General features: G+C 38.1%; 1 protein-coding gene across 1 annotated transcript in view; it reads right to left on the bottom strand.

The window, feature by feature from the left end:
• Positions 1 to 17502, bottom strand: part of sh3bp4a (SH3-domain binding protein 4a) — a 44637-nt gene extending 27135 nt beyond the window's left edge. The window contains exons 1-3 of the mRNA XM_022210435.2: positions 17258 to 17502; positions 4731 to 4891; positions 663 to 3013 (exon numbers count right to left, since the gene is read on the bottom strand). Of these exons, the coding sequence (XP_022066127.2) occupies positions 663 to 3013; positions 4731 to 4854 (2475 nt within the window). The 5' untranslated portion in view covers positions 4855 to 4891; positions 17258 to 17502. The remainder of the gene's footprint in view (positions 1 to 662; positions 3014 to 4730; positions 4892 to 17257) is intronic.
• Between the last annotated feature and the right edge of the window lie 949 nt (positions 17503 to 18451).

The following is an 18451-nucleotide window of genomic DNA, read 5'->3' as shown; positions in this document are numbered from 1 at the left end:
TTGGTTTAGATGTTTGGTTCCAGCAAGTTGAAAATCCAGTAAGATTCAGATAGTTAAATAAATAAATATGGGTCCTCTATGTTTGAGCCGAAATGAGCCGAAGAACACGGCGGGATGAGCTGAAGTGGGCCGAAGGCGCAGGGAAGAGACGAGCTCAGAATCTTTTCGTCTGGGGAGAGGAGGGGGTGATCACATACATATGTGTATATGTTATAGACATATGTGTATATGTTTATGTGATCACACGACGAGATGAGCCGATAAGTGCCGATGTGGGCCGAAGGCGGAGGGAAGACAGTAACGTCGCATATTCTTTCCGCCCGGTAACGTAAGTATTCGGATACCAAAATTAATATCCGGATAGTGCCATAGCGAACGAATATTCGGATATTCGGATCCAGCCCTAATTCAGGTGACTTTGAAGTGCAGCCTGTTTAGATATAGATCAGCAAATGAAAAATGTAAGCAGTAAAGTATCTATAGTAAGTACAGGAGAGAAATTATTGCTAACACATGTTCGTGCTTTGGATTCTTGGGTTACCTTGGAATTTCTTTTTAGAATTTAACTCCCTTCCTGTGCTCTATAATGATTTCGTCAATCTACAGTGGCTATAATCTGATGTCATATGCAACAGTGCACTACTGAAACTTAAATGGCTTACCATCATTAGTTCCCGCTGGAAGGACTTCCTCTCCTTGTTCTCCATGTTGGTACACTCCTCTTTGAGCTTCTCCAAGACCGACGCCACCTTCTCCGGCTCGTTCTCCAGCTCAGTCCGACAAAAATAATTCAGCGGCAGGTTCCCATATCCCAATGCGTCAGCAAACGCCCTCCAGTTACCCACGTTCTCCATTAAAACCGTCCTCACTGTCGCGTAGATGTAGGTGAGAAACTTGCAAGGCTTCAGGATCTGCTCCAGCAGCATTGTGGTGGTTAGGTCCGGACCACACCAATAAATAGGCTTGACTTTACCCAGAACCAAAACATTCTTGGCGTGGACAAGCCCCATCTTCCCCTGATAATATCCAATGTACCACTCTTTGGTCCGCAGCTGCCCTCGCAGTTTGATTTTCTCCTCGCTGAGCAAAGCAATAACATCCCCCTTCTTGTACTCCAATAGATACGTACTCTTGTGCTGCCTGATCACCGTTTTGATCAATTTGCCAAATTTCAGGTTCATAATACACCTGTCCTGAAACTTTGGGTATTTGGAGGTGACAGCCAGCGGCGAGAGAATGATCTTATCCACCTCTTTCTTTTTCAGAAACCTCCTCTGGCCTGTAATCCTCGTTCCGGTCTTTGGCGGCGGCTGCGGAGTTTGGACGCAGAACTGGGTGAGGATGCAGTCGAGGGCGTCCTTCACCTGGACCCTGAGAGTGAAGTCGGAGATGCTGCTGGGGTTGTGTGACGTGATCATGTACAGGAGCCTGCTGACCTTCCCCAGTTTTACCTGAAATCCACGAACCACCCCGGCGCCTTCGCTCGCCTTCACCTGGTAGTTGGACATGTTGGAGTACAATCCGACCTGGAGGTCCTGAGGGTATCCCAACACAAACTGGTGCTTCCCCCAAAGCTGGAGGGCCACCGGCGGGGTCGAGGTAGCCTGCCGGCCAACCTCATTCACCAGCAAGGTTTTGGGGGCGCAGTCATGCCCAAACATGGCCACAACAGTTTTGAATGAAGGGTGAATGTGCTTCGGTCCATATACACCCAGAGTTACTTTCCTCTGTACATGGTCCCAAACAGTCATATTGCGGCTGACATACTGCGACTGGATCACAACAGCCACATACATGCAAGGCTCCAGACTGTCCAGCTGCACCTGGACGGTGTCCTTGTAAATGTAAGCATTAGGGATCGGTGTGTAAGGCCCTTCTTTGCAATCACTTCGAACACAAAGCACTTCAGCAGAGTGGCAACTCTCTTTCTTCAGAGCCACCGACACCTTCATCTCCAGCGTGATGAAGGACTTGGTCTCCATGTTGCTGAGCTTGATCTCCACCACGGGGCTGACGGTAGAGCAGTGATCACTGTTGAGCTCCAGAGGAGGGTCCAGTAAGGCTTTCATGGAGATCTGCTGGTAGTCTCCGTGGCTAACATGGCCCTCAGGGATGTGTACGTTGATTTGGGTGTCTGGAAGCTGAACAACCCCTCCATTACTGTCCAACCTGCACACTATGTTGGTCTCCACCGGCTGTGTCTGGCCCCATCCGGGACTCTGACCCAGAGAGTCGAGGTCATGGCAAGACCTGGCGAGCTTTCTGTGGTTCAACCAAGCGGTCCTGAAGTCCTCCCTGCTCTGAAACTGCTCTGGCGCTGGAGCCTTAAGGCCCGTGAAGAACCCAGAAGAAGGTAATGTTGGATTTGCCTGCGCCTGCAGGACAGACAGTTCTGACAGACTGTGGGAGCGCTTACTCCTGAAAAATGGATTATCCCTGTGAAGGTTAGGTCCAATCTCTTGGATGGGGCTGGTGGGATTGGTGTTGTTAATATGGTAGCTGCTGAACCCATTACTCATGATTGTACCAGTGTTAAAGTCAGTGCAGGATGAAGGAGATGCCAGAGCGTCAAAGACAATAAGATCCGCAGAGTTCCTCACACCTATATCTTTGCAATTTTGATCTAACGGGCAGATAAAGGGGTTCACAGAGAAAGGACTGTTGTAAATCGTGGAGGGTTTCAGACTCATTCCCGTCCACTCCCCGAGACCTCCAAACTCCTTCGACCCGTCCTCATACCCCTCCCCTAGACTGTCGATCATCCCACTGTCACTAAGCGAAGAGTTCCTGAAGTTGACCGGCTGGACGTAGGCGGCTGGGATGTATCCCATTTCTGTGTTGTTGTGGGCATACCACCACTCTCCACCTGACGTGTCCAGCACATAAAGGCGATCGCCTTTGGAGAATTTCAGCGTGGTAAAGCTGCTTGGACAATAATCCTTTATGGCGACCACCTCCTGTGCAGCTCCATAGGAGGCTGAAGTGTCCAGCCTTAAGGCACTGGGAGAAGGCACTAAAAAGGAAAGAAATCACAGTTTTATCTGTCCTGATTGCAAAGTGTTTTATAATAGGTTTGGCCCTGCTTTAGATAAGTGCACTTAATCACATATTGACTGATTACTCGCTGTGATGCGGTTAACAGCGCTTGTCTTATAATCAGACACAGATACAATGGACTGGTTTAACTAATCTGTCTGCAACACTATGGATTAGACACAGAGTTTTTTGTGTAAAAGTGGGTCAATGGTTCAGTCCTTATGATGGAAAAAATAATCAAAAATACCTCCAAAACAACTTCAAGCTTATTTCTAATCATCTGAACCCAACCTGATTTTTTTCAGGTATGTATGAGGAGATGAACTGCATGTTACTATTTTTAGTCCACCTCATTAGAGTATATGGAGCATGTAAACAAAGCTGTAATGAAGTGAAACCAGTAAAATTTAAACAGCCAGATAACGCCATTTTCAGCTGCATAATTCAATTGCAAAAAGATGAAAAGCACGTAATTAAAACAACAAATTATTCACATTATAGAGATACTGAGTAATTAATCAGTCTTGTACCTTCCAGAGCAGAGTCTGCATCTCAAATTTTTCCTCTTGATTTTCATTACATATTACAACTGCCCCAACAAAGTGAAGTGTCTATAAAAACTATTGATCCCTTTTATTTTTATTACTTTTCAACAGTGGGTCATGGTCAACTTAGTTCTCACAAAAAAAAGTGTCAAAGCGAAACTAATTTCTACAAAGTAATGTCAATTAAGTAAAAATATTAAATGTAAAACAAGCAACTGTAATATGCTAGCTGGTAACTCCTACAGAGGAGTCATAAATGTCTTGGTGACCATTGGCTGGATCTTCCAGTACAGGTGTCTTTTTATTACAGTCACCTGAGACACATTTACTGCACTCACATGATCTCCATTTCAAACACGTCTCGTGAGTCATTTTAGTAATGGTAAATAGCATAAAGACTCCTGTATTTGAATGTCCAGTCACAGGTGAAACACTCCTGGATAGAACTGCACCATGAAGAAAAAAGAACACTGCCAACAACTCCATGAGAAAGTTATTGAAAAGCACAAGTCAAGGGATGGATAAAAAAAATCTACAAGTCACTGAATGTCTCTCAAAGTAAAATTAAATCTATAATTAGGAAACGAAAACAATATGATACACCTGTAAATCTGACTAGAGCAGGACGTTCTAAAAAAACGGAGCAAGAAAGAGACTAGTGGGGGAGGCCAACCAAGACACCCATGACTCCTCTGAAGGAGCTACAAGCCTAAGATACTGGGCGAGTCACTTTAATGGGAATGAAAACTTATGCAACCACTTATTTACATTTTATGTTTTAATTACTTTACATTACCTTAAAAAAATCTGGTTTTGCTTTGACATAAATTGCTTTTTCTTTTATGCAATTTCTTGTCAAAAACGACAAATTAAATAGACCATGATTCAATGTTGAAAGGGGCAAAACATCTAAGGAGAGTAAACACTCTTTAAAGGCACCATACAGATTGTTCGGTGTATGCATACAACTGGGAAACAGTTATTTGTCTTAATAATGCATTCATTATAGCAAAATCCAGTGTTTTTGGCGCATTACATTTGACATTCAGACACACTGAATCTCTTTCCTGGTGTATTGTATAGTATGATGGTATGGATCCTAGGAATACATCCAAGATTTCTATGTCGCTACAGCACTTAAACACTAACCTTTGACATCGTTCAGACTGGCTCCGGTGACCCCTTCACTGAGGTCGATGAGCGTCCCTTCAGACTTGCAGCGAGGGAGGACGTGGTTGTTGTTCGTCACTCTGATGATTCGATGGGCAGCCATGGCCTGCTCTGATAAAAGCTCACTGGCAGCTGTTCGTCTGGAAGGGAAACGGAGGATTTCAGACGATCTGAACCACATCTGCGCTCGAGCAAACGTGCAAAGGCGTCGCTAATTTTCCCGATCAGTGGCACAGTCAAAGGTCAGAGCTGCAGCAGCAGAAAACGAAGCTGGGAAAGAGAATGAGCTCTGGGATGAACAGGGAGGGTTTTTCCTCAATCAATGCAGAGAGAGTCGGAGAGAGAGAGATGCGATTCAGGAGAACAATCGAAAAGGCAATAAAGAACGAAACCAAAAGAGATTTAAGCTCTGAGCCAAAGTGACAGTGAAGAAGGTCAGAGACATCATGTAAAACACAAGGGAAGAAAGTTCACTCTTGTTTCTTTGCAGCTATAATACGATGTGGGAATATGTAAGACTGAGTGTTATATTACAGCGGCACAACTGAGACCTTCAATGTGATTTTATTAAAATAATCTGTTATCTCCACACCCTATCAGTTGGACAAACTGAATTAGAAATCGAATACATTTACACATACAGTACATCCCTCTAAACACCTTCATTTTTCATCTATATGTTCCAATAGAATAATTAATGCTAAAACTATGGCTGTTAGCGGTTGCTCATGTTTTCTGGGGAGCTGTTTTAGATCAGTCCAACTCTGAAGTTTAAAGGCATTAGAGAAGATTTAATTTCCTACGACTTTGAACATAGCATGCGCACATACAACCTCTCCCTCACCCCCTCTAACCTCCCCCTCTTAACATTTACGAAGAAACGCCCCCCTCCAGAAATTTGCGTAGCGCTCGTGAAGTTGTCTTTTACGGCTGAGTCCCCCTGATCTTTATCTGCCATTATGTAAAAAAAAGATGAGCAAAACAAGTCGCCAGCTAACTACGAAGCTATACCAAAGCAACACATACACAAAACACGTAAGTCCAAGGCGTACGTAATCTACGTAACTAGGCCTGAGCCGGAAGATTTTTGATTGACAGGAAAGGGAGCAAACCAAACGCCTCGGTCCGAGCGCGTTGATTGGCTGATGTTTTTCAGGTCCTGCCATGTCCACAGTTATTTTTTTAGAAACCATACATACAAGTCCATTAAAGGTCAGTATATTCATTTTATGTGAATCAGACAAATTAAACAACAAAAAAAACATCCTCCATAATGCCTTTAATGGATGACGGCCTGCAGTTGGCACAAACCCCCAGAATCCAAAAACCTGCTGGCATTTTTGAAAGACAAGCTATCTTTTTGTTTTTAAATGGCCAAAGTTGTGCATATTTTTAGAGCCAGAAACTGTAAAAAAAAAAAAATATCATCAGATGTTCAACTTTCTGACAATCCTTCAACTTATGAAGTGTGACTTTTGGTTTTGTCGGGAAACTTAACCAAGTCTGAGGTTAAAATCACCATATCGAATCATAATAAGATTAATTCAAACAATCATTAAAAGAGAAAACCAAAAATCTGGCTCACTTCACCATAAAGTTAAAGTTGCTTTCCTGTGCTGTATTTGAATCAGCAAAAAATACCAATATTTTACAGATATATGCCATTATTTGAAAGAAAAAGCACATATATTAAGGAGTAAAAAATGGTAAATTTATCATCTTAACTGCTGTTTTACAAGTTTTCTCTGTTTTGTTAAATTACAGATCATATCAAGTAAAAACACTGAAAGAAAACATTAATTTAGACATTAAACATTAAAAAGCAACCACAAAAACAAGCAAAAATTCAACATGATGTCTGCATGAAGTATCTGTTCTTTTGCAGTGTTTAACTGTAAAACTACAATTTTAAATCAGCAAAAAAATCTCATTATTTCAAAGATATTTCCAATATTTGAAAGAAAAAGTATGCATATTAAGGTGTGAAAAACGGTAAATATGTCTTCTTAACTGTTAGTTTTCTACGTTTTGTTAAATTACAGATAATATGAAGTAAAAACACTGGAAAAAATAATAAAAGTGAAAACAACCACGACAAGAGGTGAAAATGTCCCATAATGTCCACATGGAATATATGTTCTTTTACAATGTTTAATTCTAAAATTGGAGCTTTAAATCTGCAAAAAATCTCATTATTGCAAAGATATTTCCAATATTTGAAAGAAAAAGTATGCATATTAAAGACTAATGTCTTTTCAATTGTTAGTTTTTTCTTTATTTTGTTAAATTGCAGATAATATCAAGTGAAAAAAATCACAGAATAAAATAAATAAATGTTGAATTCAAAAAATGCAATTTTTGCACATGGTAATTTGTTCTTTGCCAGTGTTTAACGGTAAAATTGCAAATTTATCGTATCTAAATGAACCAAAAATGTCTTTATTTTGTAGGTATTTGTAGCTAGTTTCGCAGTTTTTTAAATTTAAAGTGCATTGAGATGAGCTTGTTAGCATTTAGCTTAGAGGCTACTGTAGTTTAGTCAGAAATGCAGGAAAAAAAATCATTTTAAAGGTGATGGAGGACAAGAGAGTGCAGTTCTGCCACATCAAAGTGGGAAAAATTCAATGTTGTGTTTGTAATATCAGGTATTTGTCTGCATTTTTTTGACCACATAGCGTACACAATCTTGTAGAATTCTATTTATTCTCTCTTTTCTGCCCACAGAAACTGAAGGCTGCAGCCACACTTGTTTTTGTTTTTTTTCCTGGTGTTTACATCTCAGATCGTATCAAGCAAGTTACCAATTTCCTTGTCAGAATTGAGCTGTGATTCAATTTGTGGACGAAAACACGCAGTCAGCAGCGGACTGTAATCTGATTAGAGAGGCGGCAAGAAATTGTTTTGCAGCAAAGCGTCCCGAGAGACTTTACGATTCCTGCGGGATGCGGCGGCAGCGGTGGGAACATTTGCACGCTAATGATGCCATTTTAATCTGATTAAAGCTTCGCAGAGGGCAAAAGACGCCATGAAAACGCCTTTCCCCGATGATCGCCATTAGAGCTCCAATGTGTGAACTGAAGGACTTTCATTCACGCAAGTTATAGGCTTTTAATAGAGCAGTTTCCAGTCAAAACTGAGAAAAACACACGGAAATGTATCATGCATTATTCAGAGTCCTGCAGCTCTGAATGCTGCTGCACAGAAGTGTTGGGACGTTCCTGTGAGAGCTCGTTAAATTAGACTAATTAAAAGAGTAAACTTGTGTTTTTGGGAAGCTTTGTGTTGGATTGAAGCGTTTAGCATCTGCAGCTGAATCAGAATTTCTACATAAAAGTGTCGTAAAGCAGCATCAAGGCTGTGCAAAGTGACAGAAAACTAAAACGACCAAACACGACAGGAAGTTTTCTGGAATATCAAAAAATCCCTGAAGCCGTTCATGACGCGGCTGCAACCAAGAGTCACATGACAAAATCTCTAACTACATTTGCCGTCATTATCCTGCAATTCTTATTTGCGAGGACACTGGATGTCAACCTAAAGTCTTCATTAGCTGTTTAACCCTCTGAATGCCAAAAATTCACAATTTATCACAGTAAAAAGCTACATTTCCATGTTTAAGAACACGTTTTCTTGGTAAAAACAACCAAATCCAAGCTGAAAATCAGGGTGTTTAATCACAATTTGCTCATTCTATGTCTTAATTTTAAAAAATCTCCAAAAAATAAACCATTTGTGTTGTCCAGATTCTGTAAAAAACTAAAAATTCTGCACTTTTCAACAAAACTATGAAGTCATTAGAGACTGAGCTGCGACCAAAAGCCACCTGGCAAAAATTCAGGGATTTTTCTTTTTGTTACTTGAACTGCAGGCTGAGCAGAGAGGAGACCAAGACGCAAACAAATCAAAAATGCAAGCAATATAAAAAAGTAAATGTTTATAGTATGTAAAGAGCAATAAAATAATAATATAGAGGAGCAAGTCATCTATGTAGAGTTGATGTGCAAAATTGTAAATAAAGACATATCTATGCTTTACAGAGCCTTAAATAATAGTTTTTTTCCCCAAGATTTTGCACTTTTTGTGCAACAAATATTCAAAGAACTTCATTTTTTGTCATTTTCTTTGATAACGTATTCAGATTTATAACTTTTCCGCAGAGCACAGAAGACATTTCTGAGTTTTCTGCCCTTCTTCGTGGTTGTTCTGTTTCCACAGAGCTGCAGGACTTTAGATTTTAGTGAAAAATGAGCCCATAGTGAGCAAAAATGTGACAAAATCAGCAGCAGAAATCTACCTGTTGAAGTCACAAGTCTTTAATCTCCAACCGTGATCGCAAATTCTTTCAAATAATCAAATCTCCCTGCACATTTTTGGTTCATTCCTTCCACTTCATTTGCTCGTCGTCTTACTTTCCTGCTCTAACTTGCCTTGCCTGCGTTTCTAAAACACTCCTCAGAAGTGAAATATGCTGGAAGCTTCCTCTCTGGAGGTTAAGTGGCGCCGTGGAGTTCTCTGGGAGGAAGTGGTGGCTTCTTGTTTAATGGCTCCGGTCAAACTCCTGCGAGGTGACATTTCATTTTCCTGCACCTTCCCTCCTCCTCGTCGGCCAGCGTATCGATAAAACCTCCTGGAAAATGAGCACTCAGCGGGCAGCAGGAGCAAAGCTGCGATCAATAACACACCGGCAGACAAAGACACCGTCGCCTGCTTTGATATAACACCGAGGAGATCCCTGCTTGGTTCAGCGGGAGGCGGGGATGGCTGTGACGGGAGGAAACGGCTTTGGAAGATGCGACTGGAAAAGCAGCAGGAGCTCAGAGCAGAGCTGGAGTCCTGCAGCCTCCTGGAAGATGAAACTTTGAGAAAACATCCAGGATTTAATGTCACGAGCAGCTATAAGAACACACCGAGTGACCTTCTGAGAAAACAGGAGAGGATTCTTTACATCACAAAGATACTGAGCAAGTTTTGTTTCACCTCACGCTGGCAGAGAAATTTCCACTACAGAGGGAGAAGAAACGCTGGAAAAGCAGCTTTCAGGGACTCGGCAGCAAACTGCTGGAGGGCCTGTGCCTTTCTCACAACTGGAAACAGGGAAAGCATTCATATCTGAGTCGGAGTGCGTCGGGGAGTCGAAAGTTTAATTAGCCGAGAGTCAGCCGATCCTAATCCCAGGATGAATGCTGCTGTAATAACCATCTCCAGCAGCCATATGCTAGCACTGGCTTTATCATTTCTCCATCACAGCGGTTTAAAATGAGCAGATTACAGGATGGAGGCTGAGACAATCTGCCGGGTGGAAAACAAAACCCTCAACTTAACCAGGAGTGGCTGAAATTTGAATCCAATCTGAATTTCTCGCATAAGGATTCAAACAGGAAGTAATCCCAGATCAAACGTCTCGTAAATCGAGATCGAGCAAACCAAAGAGAGCTCCCTCAGTCACGATTCTTCACTATCGGTTCAATAAAACAAAATGAAAACACCTTTATGGGCTTGGAAATCTGAATGTGAATCAGATTGACATAAAACCTCCAAAATCTGACTGCTTGAAGGTGTTTCTTCTGAATAAACCCTGAAAAACATCAAAAAGCTGCTTCGAAAACTCAAAAAAAGTAAAATAACCACAGTATGTAATGTTGGTAACATCTGTGTTCATCTGGAAAACTGCTTAACATGTTGATTCCAGATTTAGTCATGAAAAATGTAATCTTTTTCTTGTCGTTTGTGATGATTTACGACATTATAACTGCATCATGCTGTACAGAAGACATTCTTTGGTTTCCTTTACATCCAGTCATGGTTGTGCTGTTTGCATTCAGGTGTAGAAATTTATATCACAGTGAGAAAAATGAGCTCAAAAAAATGTGACAGGAGCAAAAAAAAAAGCTTTCATTTTGTAATAGAAACTATTAACAGGGGTCCTCGGTTTACGGCGTCCTCGACCTACAGCGTTTCATTAGAACTGATTATGTGGAACTAGTGGGGGAGCAGAGTGGATGAATACGTCGTCATGCGGTGCTAAAAGACGCCTTTTTTACATTCGCTGGTTGTACACCACTTTGATGGTGCTACTTTTGCGAACTTTTTGTCCTTCATCATGGCTCCCAAGCTTAAGTCGGACTCTTCTGATGGCAGTGCTTAGAAGAAAAGGAAAGCCATGTCCTGTACAGTGCAACATATTCTGTTATCTTCTTCTAAATTGATTCATACGTGCATCAAAGTCATTCGCATTCATGACTTTGCCAAAGAACTGATCGATACCGTGACGCACGTAACGGTTTTGTTTACATTTTTGCCAGAGTTCCAACTTACAGCGAAAATCGACTTACGTTGCGCCGTAAGAACGAAACTCCGATGTAAGTCGAGGACCAGTGTGCTGATTCATTGTGTGCTACAGGTCATAAATTCAAGTATTAAAGTAGTAAAATCTGTGACTGTTTCCTAGCTAAGACGGTCTTTCAACCAACATGCATCAATTTGACGGTAAACACAAACATAGAAGCTCCTAAATCTGATTTCTTGAAGGCGTTTCTTCGAAACAAACTCTGAAAAGCATCAAAATGTTACTTCAAAGACACCAACAAAAAGCAAAAATATTCTCAGTATGTAGTGTTAGTAACATCCATGTGCATCTGGAAAAATGCTAACAATGATGATTCCAGATTTAGTCACAAAAAATATATGCTTTATGACGTCATAACTGCATCATGCTGGACAGAACATGTTTCTTAGTTCTCTAAATGTCTAGTTATAGTTCTGCTGTTTGCACACAGGTGTAAAAACTTATATTACAGCGGTAAAATGAGCTCAAAAAATGTGACAGGAGCTAAGAAAATGCTTGCATTTTGTAATAGAAGAAATTATGTACTGAGTTAATGTGTGCTATGGGTCATAAATTCAAGTATTGAAGTAGTAAAATCAATGGCGCTGTTTCAATTAAGACAGCATTCAACAAATGTGCATCAGTTTGAGAGACAAAACCTACAAAATCTGACTTCTTGAAGGTGTTCCTTCTGAAAAAACCCTGAAGAACATCGAAAAGCTGCTTCACTTGGCTCCACGCTGCACTAAAGGTCGCTTCTTTCATCCGTCCTGCAGGAGTTTAATTCAGCGCTGACCTCTGGAAGTCTGAGTCCGGCCTGCAGCTCTGCTCCCAGCATGCACCGGGAGCAGGACGGTTGTTTACACCTGCGATGTGGCCAAGGGGGCAACGGAGGAGGCGACGGACAGCTGCTCGAGGTAAAGGATGTCCTTGAGAGTTTGCTCGCTGCCAGATGAAATTAAAAATGACGGCGGCCTCTAATTAGCAGCGTCACCTTTTATTTCAGTGGAGTTCAGTTAATTGTTCAGCAGTTTAATGATGCTGCTGCTGGCATGTTTCCATGAAGGTGGCTGACGGGGTTCATGCTAACTTTACAGCTCCAGCACGGAGATTCAGGTAAACGAGGAGTCGAAGAAAACGGCGAGTTTCAGGGACGAAAGCTTGAGTTTGAACCTTATCATGTTTCATGGATGCTTTCGTTACATTTTTCCCAATTTTGTGGTCAATAATTGTGCTTCATAGTGCTTTTGTTTCTGTTTATACTTTAGCAAATGTTTCAACATCAAAAAAACAAACAAATATCCATCTATTCTGAAGATAAGTAATGTAATCCTACTCAAAACTCAGCAAACAAGAAAGACCGCTTTCTCAACTCCAAAATTCGCCAAAAAGCTTAAAAGGCATGCTATCTTTTAAAAAAAGCCTAAAATTGACCATTTATCGGAGACAGAAACTGTAGAAAATTGAAAGAAAGGCTCAGATTTTCAACTTTCCGACAGTCCTTGAATGCATCATCAACAAATTTGCGCTTGAAATCAAGATATTTCATCAAAATGTCTTGATTCTACATGTGTCATCTGGATATTTGTCAAAATTAAAAAGTTTGCAGCAGATTCTGTGAAAAACTAAAAATTCTGCGCTTCTTGCCGCTATCAAAGAGCCACAAAGGAAGCAGCTGTGACCAACAATCACATGACAAAAATTCAAGGACTTTTTCTGGCCGTGTTTCCACAGAGCAACTATGGAAAGCACTCTTTAATAGATGGATGTTACAGTCTATCATGCATTTATTATTAACATGCTTAGGGTAGAAAAAACACAGAAATGTGTAGAATTTTGAGGTGGCACAAACAAAACAGGTTTGTTTTACTGTTTCTTAGAGATCCAAGAGGTGTAAATCTACATTTCATTTCTATAATATAGTTTTGGACGACATTAGTGGCAGTTTTTTAGGCAGCAATGTCAAAAAGAGCTGAAATGTTGAGACATAAATACAAATCAATTGGATTCTATGTGTACAAAAGCTGCAATTCTACTACAGTAAAACATCCTTTGTTGTTTCACACAAGATGCAAATCAACTGCAATTAATCTTTTTTGAGTAATAATCTTTTTGTCAGACAAACAGATCAAAATTAAAAGATAGAAGGCTGCTACTATGAGATAGCAGTAAAAGGTATGAGAGAAAAACTCAAAAATATGAGACCACACAGTCCAAATTTGTATGTAAAATGTAAAAAAAAAACTCGATAAAAAGTCGGAATTTTAAATGATGATAAGATTGAGATTAAATGATCAGTTAAATAGTCAAAATAATACAATAAAAATGCATTTACCCCATACAAAATGAAAATTATTAGATAAAAAGTAAAATTATGAGATAGAAAAGTAAAAAAAAATAAGAGATTAAAAAGCCCAAATATGTGGGTGAAATGTAAAAAAAAAAAAAAAAAATAGGTGAAAATCACAATTATGAGAAAAATGTGAAATGATGAGAAGAATAAGACAGAAATTATGAGAAAAAAATCTAACTGTGAGATAAAAGCTATAAAGTAAGACCTGAAACGTGCAAAGTGCGAGATAGAAAAAAAAAGATGTGATTAAAAAGCCAACAGTATGAGATAGAAAGTCAACAATATCAGATTAAAAAGCCAAAATCTGCAGATGAAAAGTCAAAAATGAGATTAAAAACAACAATTATGAGAAAAAATTTATAATGATGAGGAGATTAAGACTTAAATTATGTGTGTGGGGGGATCAAATAATGAACTTAAAATTAAAATGATCAAATTAAATGCCAAAATAATTAACTAAAAACTAGATTTATGACATAAAATTTCCAAATTATCAGATTAAAGCAAAAAAGTGTGACTTGAAATGTAGTAAAGTATGATGAAAAAGTAAAATTAGGAGATAAAAACTCAAAAATATGATATTATAAAGGCCAAATTTGTAGGTCAAATGTAAAAAGTGACATTAAAAGCAGCACTGATGAGAAAAATTCAAATTGTGAAGTTGACTTTTAGACAAATATGTGTGCAGAGGAGTTGACTGAGCAACATTCCTGCTCCAGATGTAAAAAGTTCCTGAAGTATAGCGTCGCTCCGACCTGCAGCAGCGACTAATAAATAAAAAGCCTTCCTCTTGGCGCGCGGTCAAGAGCATTAATCCGCTCTGCGCCCAACGCCACCGCTCATCGGCCGGGAAATTCATCCGGAAAATATTACAGCCACCGCTCTCTCCCCTCAGGACGAATTTCCAGGTAAATGAACCCGCTAAGTGCTCACTTTCAGTCACTGCCACCTCCACCACCAAGGAGATTCTCCAGCAGTTTAAGAACAAGAAGAAGAAGAAGAAGAAGAAGAAGAAGAAGGAGGAGGAGGAGTCGACTTCAGGGCAGCGGAAAGTCGCATTTTCAGCATTAAGTGTTTCCAGTGCAGTAATTTACCTCCAAAGTCTTGATTTTCAGCAGGAAAAAAACAGCCAAGTAGCACTTAAGAAGGCATTAGCAGACAAAGGACATGCCAAAAACCTGTCTGGGAGGAGTTATAAATCCAAAATTTGTGAAAATGTGTCAAATTTCTTTTACAATTTTAACGACCGATGAAGGTTTGGGTTTGAATGAAACAAAATAAAGAAGATGGATGGATGGATGGATGGACGGACGGACGGACGGACGGACGGAGAGTTTTTGTCAGTCAACATAAGGTTGCTGATTATGATCAATACTAAAGTTACCCCGTATGAAGTAAAAATCATGAGATAACAACTGGAAAGAATGACTTGAAAGTCCACATTAAGAGACAAAAAGTCAAAATTCTGAGATAAAAAGCAAGAAATATGAGATGAAAAGGAAAAGGTGTGAAATAAAAACTCAAAAATATGTAGATTAGCCCTAAATTTGTCGGTAAAATGTCAAAAGTAAGAGTAAAGGTAACAATTATGAGAAAAAATTGATAAGATGAGAAGATTAAGACTAAAATTATGAGAAAAAATTGAGAAGACGAGAAGATTAAGACTAAAATTATGAGAAAAAAATTGAGAAGATGAGATTAAGACTAAAATTATGAGGAAAAAAATGAGAAGATGAGAAGATTAAGATTGAAATTATGAGAAAAAATGAGAAGATGAGAAGATTAAGACTAAAATTATGAGAAAAAATGAGAAGATAAGATTAAGACTAAAATTATGAGGAAAAAATGAGAAGATGAGAAGATTAAGACTAAAATTATGAGAAAAAATGAGAAGATTAAGACTAAAATTATGAGGAAAGAAATCTAATTATGAACTGAAAACTAAAATGATTGGGGAAATGATGAAATAAATTCAAAAAATTATTCCATAAAAGTGTCAATTATAAGATAAAAACTGAAAAGTATGAACTGAAAAGTCGAAAGTAAGAGATGAAAAGTAAAATTATGAGACAGAAACGTCAACAGCATGAGATGCAAAGCAAAAAATATGAAATAGAAAGTCATAGGTATGAGATAAAACTCAAAAATATGTGGATTAAAAAGCTCAAATTTGTTGATAAAGTGTGAAAAAACTGATTAAAAGTAATAAATATGAAAATAAATTAAAATGATGAGAAGATTAAGACTGAATTATGTGGAAAACGATTCAAATAATAAATATAAATTTAAATTATCCCATATGAAGTCAAAATTCTGAGATAAAAACTAAAGCATGAGATAAGAAGTAATAATATGAGATAGAAAAGTCTAAGCTATGAGATAAAAACTCCAAAATATGTAGATTATCTCCAAATCTGCAGGTGAAATGTAAAAAATATATATTAAAAGTAACAATTATGAAGGGGAAAAAAAACTAAAATTGTCGATTAAAAAGCTCAAATTTGCAGGTAAAATGTCAAACATTTGCTTAAAAGTAACAATTAAGAGAATAAATTCAAATGAGAAGATTAAGACTAAAATTATGAGAAAAAAAATCAAAAAATGAACTAAAAACTAATCTTATCAGATAAATAGTCAAAATAATGACATAAAATCTAAAATTATCAGACAAATAGTCAAAATACTGAAATAAATTCTGAAATTATGAGAAAAAAGTAATTATGAACTAAAATAAACCTTAAATTATCAGATAAATAGTCAAAAATAATGAAACAAACATTACAATTATCAGATAAATAGTTGAAATAATGAAATAAATACTAAAACTATCAGATAAACAGTCAAATAATGAAATAAAACAGGCTGAAAGGAGTTATCAACGTGATAAATCCAAATTATGTGAAGATGTGTCAAATTTCTTGAACAATTTTACTGGTTTCATGCAGGTTTGGCTTGAATTTGAATGGAAGAAAATAAGAAAGAGGAGGAAGAAAAGGAAAAAATGATTGAAGGAGGTGGATAGAGGTGGATTTCTTTAAATAAAAGGGAAGAAGAAATGAGGAAAAAAGGATAAAGAAGAAGATGAGATGATGATGCTGCAGAATAGACGACCACTTTTTTTTATATGAATATGCAATATGCTCAACGTAATGAGTAGAAAGAAGGGCACAAGTCCACCTATGTTGCACTTTTCCATGTTTGAGCAAAAGAAAAGCTGTCCAGAAGAAGAGGAAGAGGAGGATCCAAGGAGATGAAGAGGTGGAGGAGGAAGAAGGTAAATAAATGCAGGAATAAAAAGGAAACAGAAAGAAAGAAGAGGAGGATGAAGTGTTTCCCCAGTGGAGAACACACAGAGAGAAGCAGGATTTTCAGCTTATCAGATGACCTTATTGGCAGGCTGAGGAGGCGCGCACGGCCGCGCGTGCACGAGGGACAATACACGCTAATTGTCAGCTTATCATTTGCTGCTGCTAATACAGCTTTAATGCCACTGTATTGTAAACTAAACACGAGACATAATGAATATTTGAACACTTCAGAAATATCACCCAACAGAATATATCATCTTGATGAATTAAATTTACATGAAACACTAAATAAAGTCATCATGTGCAATAAATGCAATTTAAAAAAACTCTCTGGAAAACAGCACGGAGTCGTTTTAGTAGCGGATATCTGAAGGAAAATAAATATATTTCTCAAGCAAGTGAAGCCGAATTTATCTCCACATATTGCTCTGTTAAATTAACAACAAACACGCGTGATTGAAAAGTTGTCAAAAATAAATCAGAGGAGTTAAGTGTAAAATTGGCCGTAAAGTGAACTCACCTCCGGCTGGCTGATGAAGAGACGCTTCATCTTCTTCCTCTTTCTCTCGGGTTTTCTTGCGTCATTTGTCCTTCAGGTGCAAAAAGAAAAAGGGGGAAAAAAGAGAAAATGTGAGTTTGTTTCGACTCTGACAGGTTGTTTCTTTTAAAATATTTTTTTTAATGGGGAAAGAAGAAGCGACGCTCCGGAGATCGGACCGTCCGTCTCTGCTCCGGTCTGCCGGAGGAATGAAGCCGCTGCTGGAAGGGAGGAGGCGGCGTCACCGGGAGGGGCGGAGACAACACGGGACTACACAGTATATACAGTAAATGTGTGTAGAAATACTTTTATTATTGAAAATACTCCATTCTCTGCTTTATACATCCTCTACTCCAAAGATGACCTCTGAGTCTCACAAAAAAGAACATAAATGATTGATTTTTACATGATTTAATGAGTCTATTTAAGACACTTTCACAAAAACAAACACAATACACACAAAATTTTGACCTTGTAACTAGAAATTAAGAGACAAAATTAAAATGATGCAAAAAAAGTAAAAAGTATGACATGAAAAGTCCAAAGCATGAGATAAGAAGTAAAATTATGAGACAGAAAAGTCAAAATTATGAGACAAAAAGTAAAAAAGAACAACCTATAAAGTCCAAAGTATGGGATGAGAAGTGAAAAGCATGAGATATGCTTAAAAAAAAGTCAAATTTGTAGATAAAAAGTAAAAAATTGAATTAAAAATAACAATTCTCAGAAAAAAATTCAAGATGAGAAGATTGAAATTATGAGAAAAACAGATCAAATTATAATCTAAATACCAAAATTAACTGATAAACAGTCAAAAATATGAGACAGAAAGTAAAAGGTGTGAGATAAAAACTCAAAAATATGAGGTTAAAAAGCACAAATTTGTAAGTAAAAAATGGATTAAAAGAATCAAGAAAAAATTCTAAATGATGAGAAATTGAGAGAAAAACTTCCCATTCAAAATCAAAATTATGAGATAAAAACAAAAAAAAGTATGATCAGGAAAGTCCAAAGTATGAGATAAGAGGTCAAATTAGGAGACGGAAAAGTCAAAATTATGAGATAAAAAGTCAACAGTATGAGATAGAAACAAAACGTATGAGATAAAAGCTCAAGAATATGTCGATTAAAAAGCTCAACTTTGTCGATAAAATGTAAAAATTAGTTTAAAAGTGA

Source organism: Acanthochromis polyacanthus, chromosome 22, assembly GCF_021347895.1.
Source record: "Acanthochromis polyacanthus isolate Apoly-LR-REF ecotype Palm Island chromosome 22, KAUST_Apoly_ChrSc, whole genome shotgun sequence".
Lineage (NCBI taxonomy): Eukaryota > Metazoa > Chordata > Actinopteri > Pomacentridae > Acanthochromis > Acanthochromis polyacanthus.
Note: the sequence above shows the minus strand (reverse complement) of the source record. Positions and strands in the feature narration are given on the sequence as shown.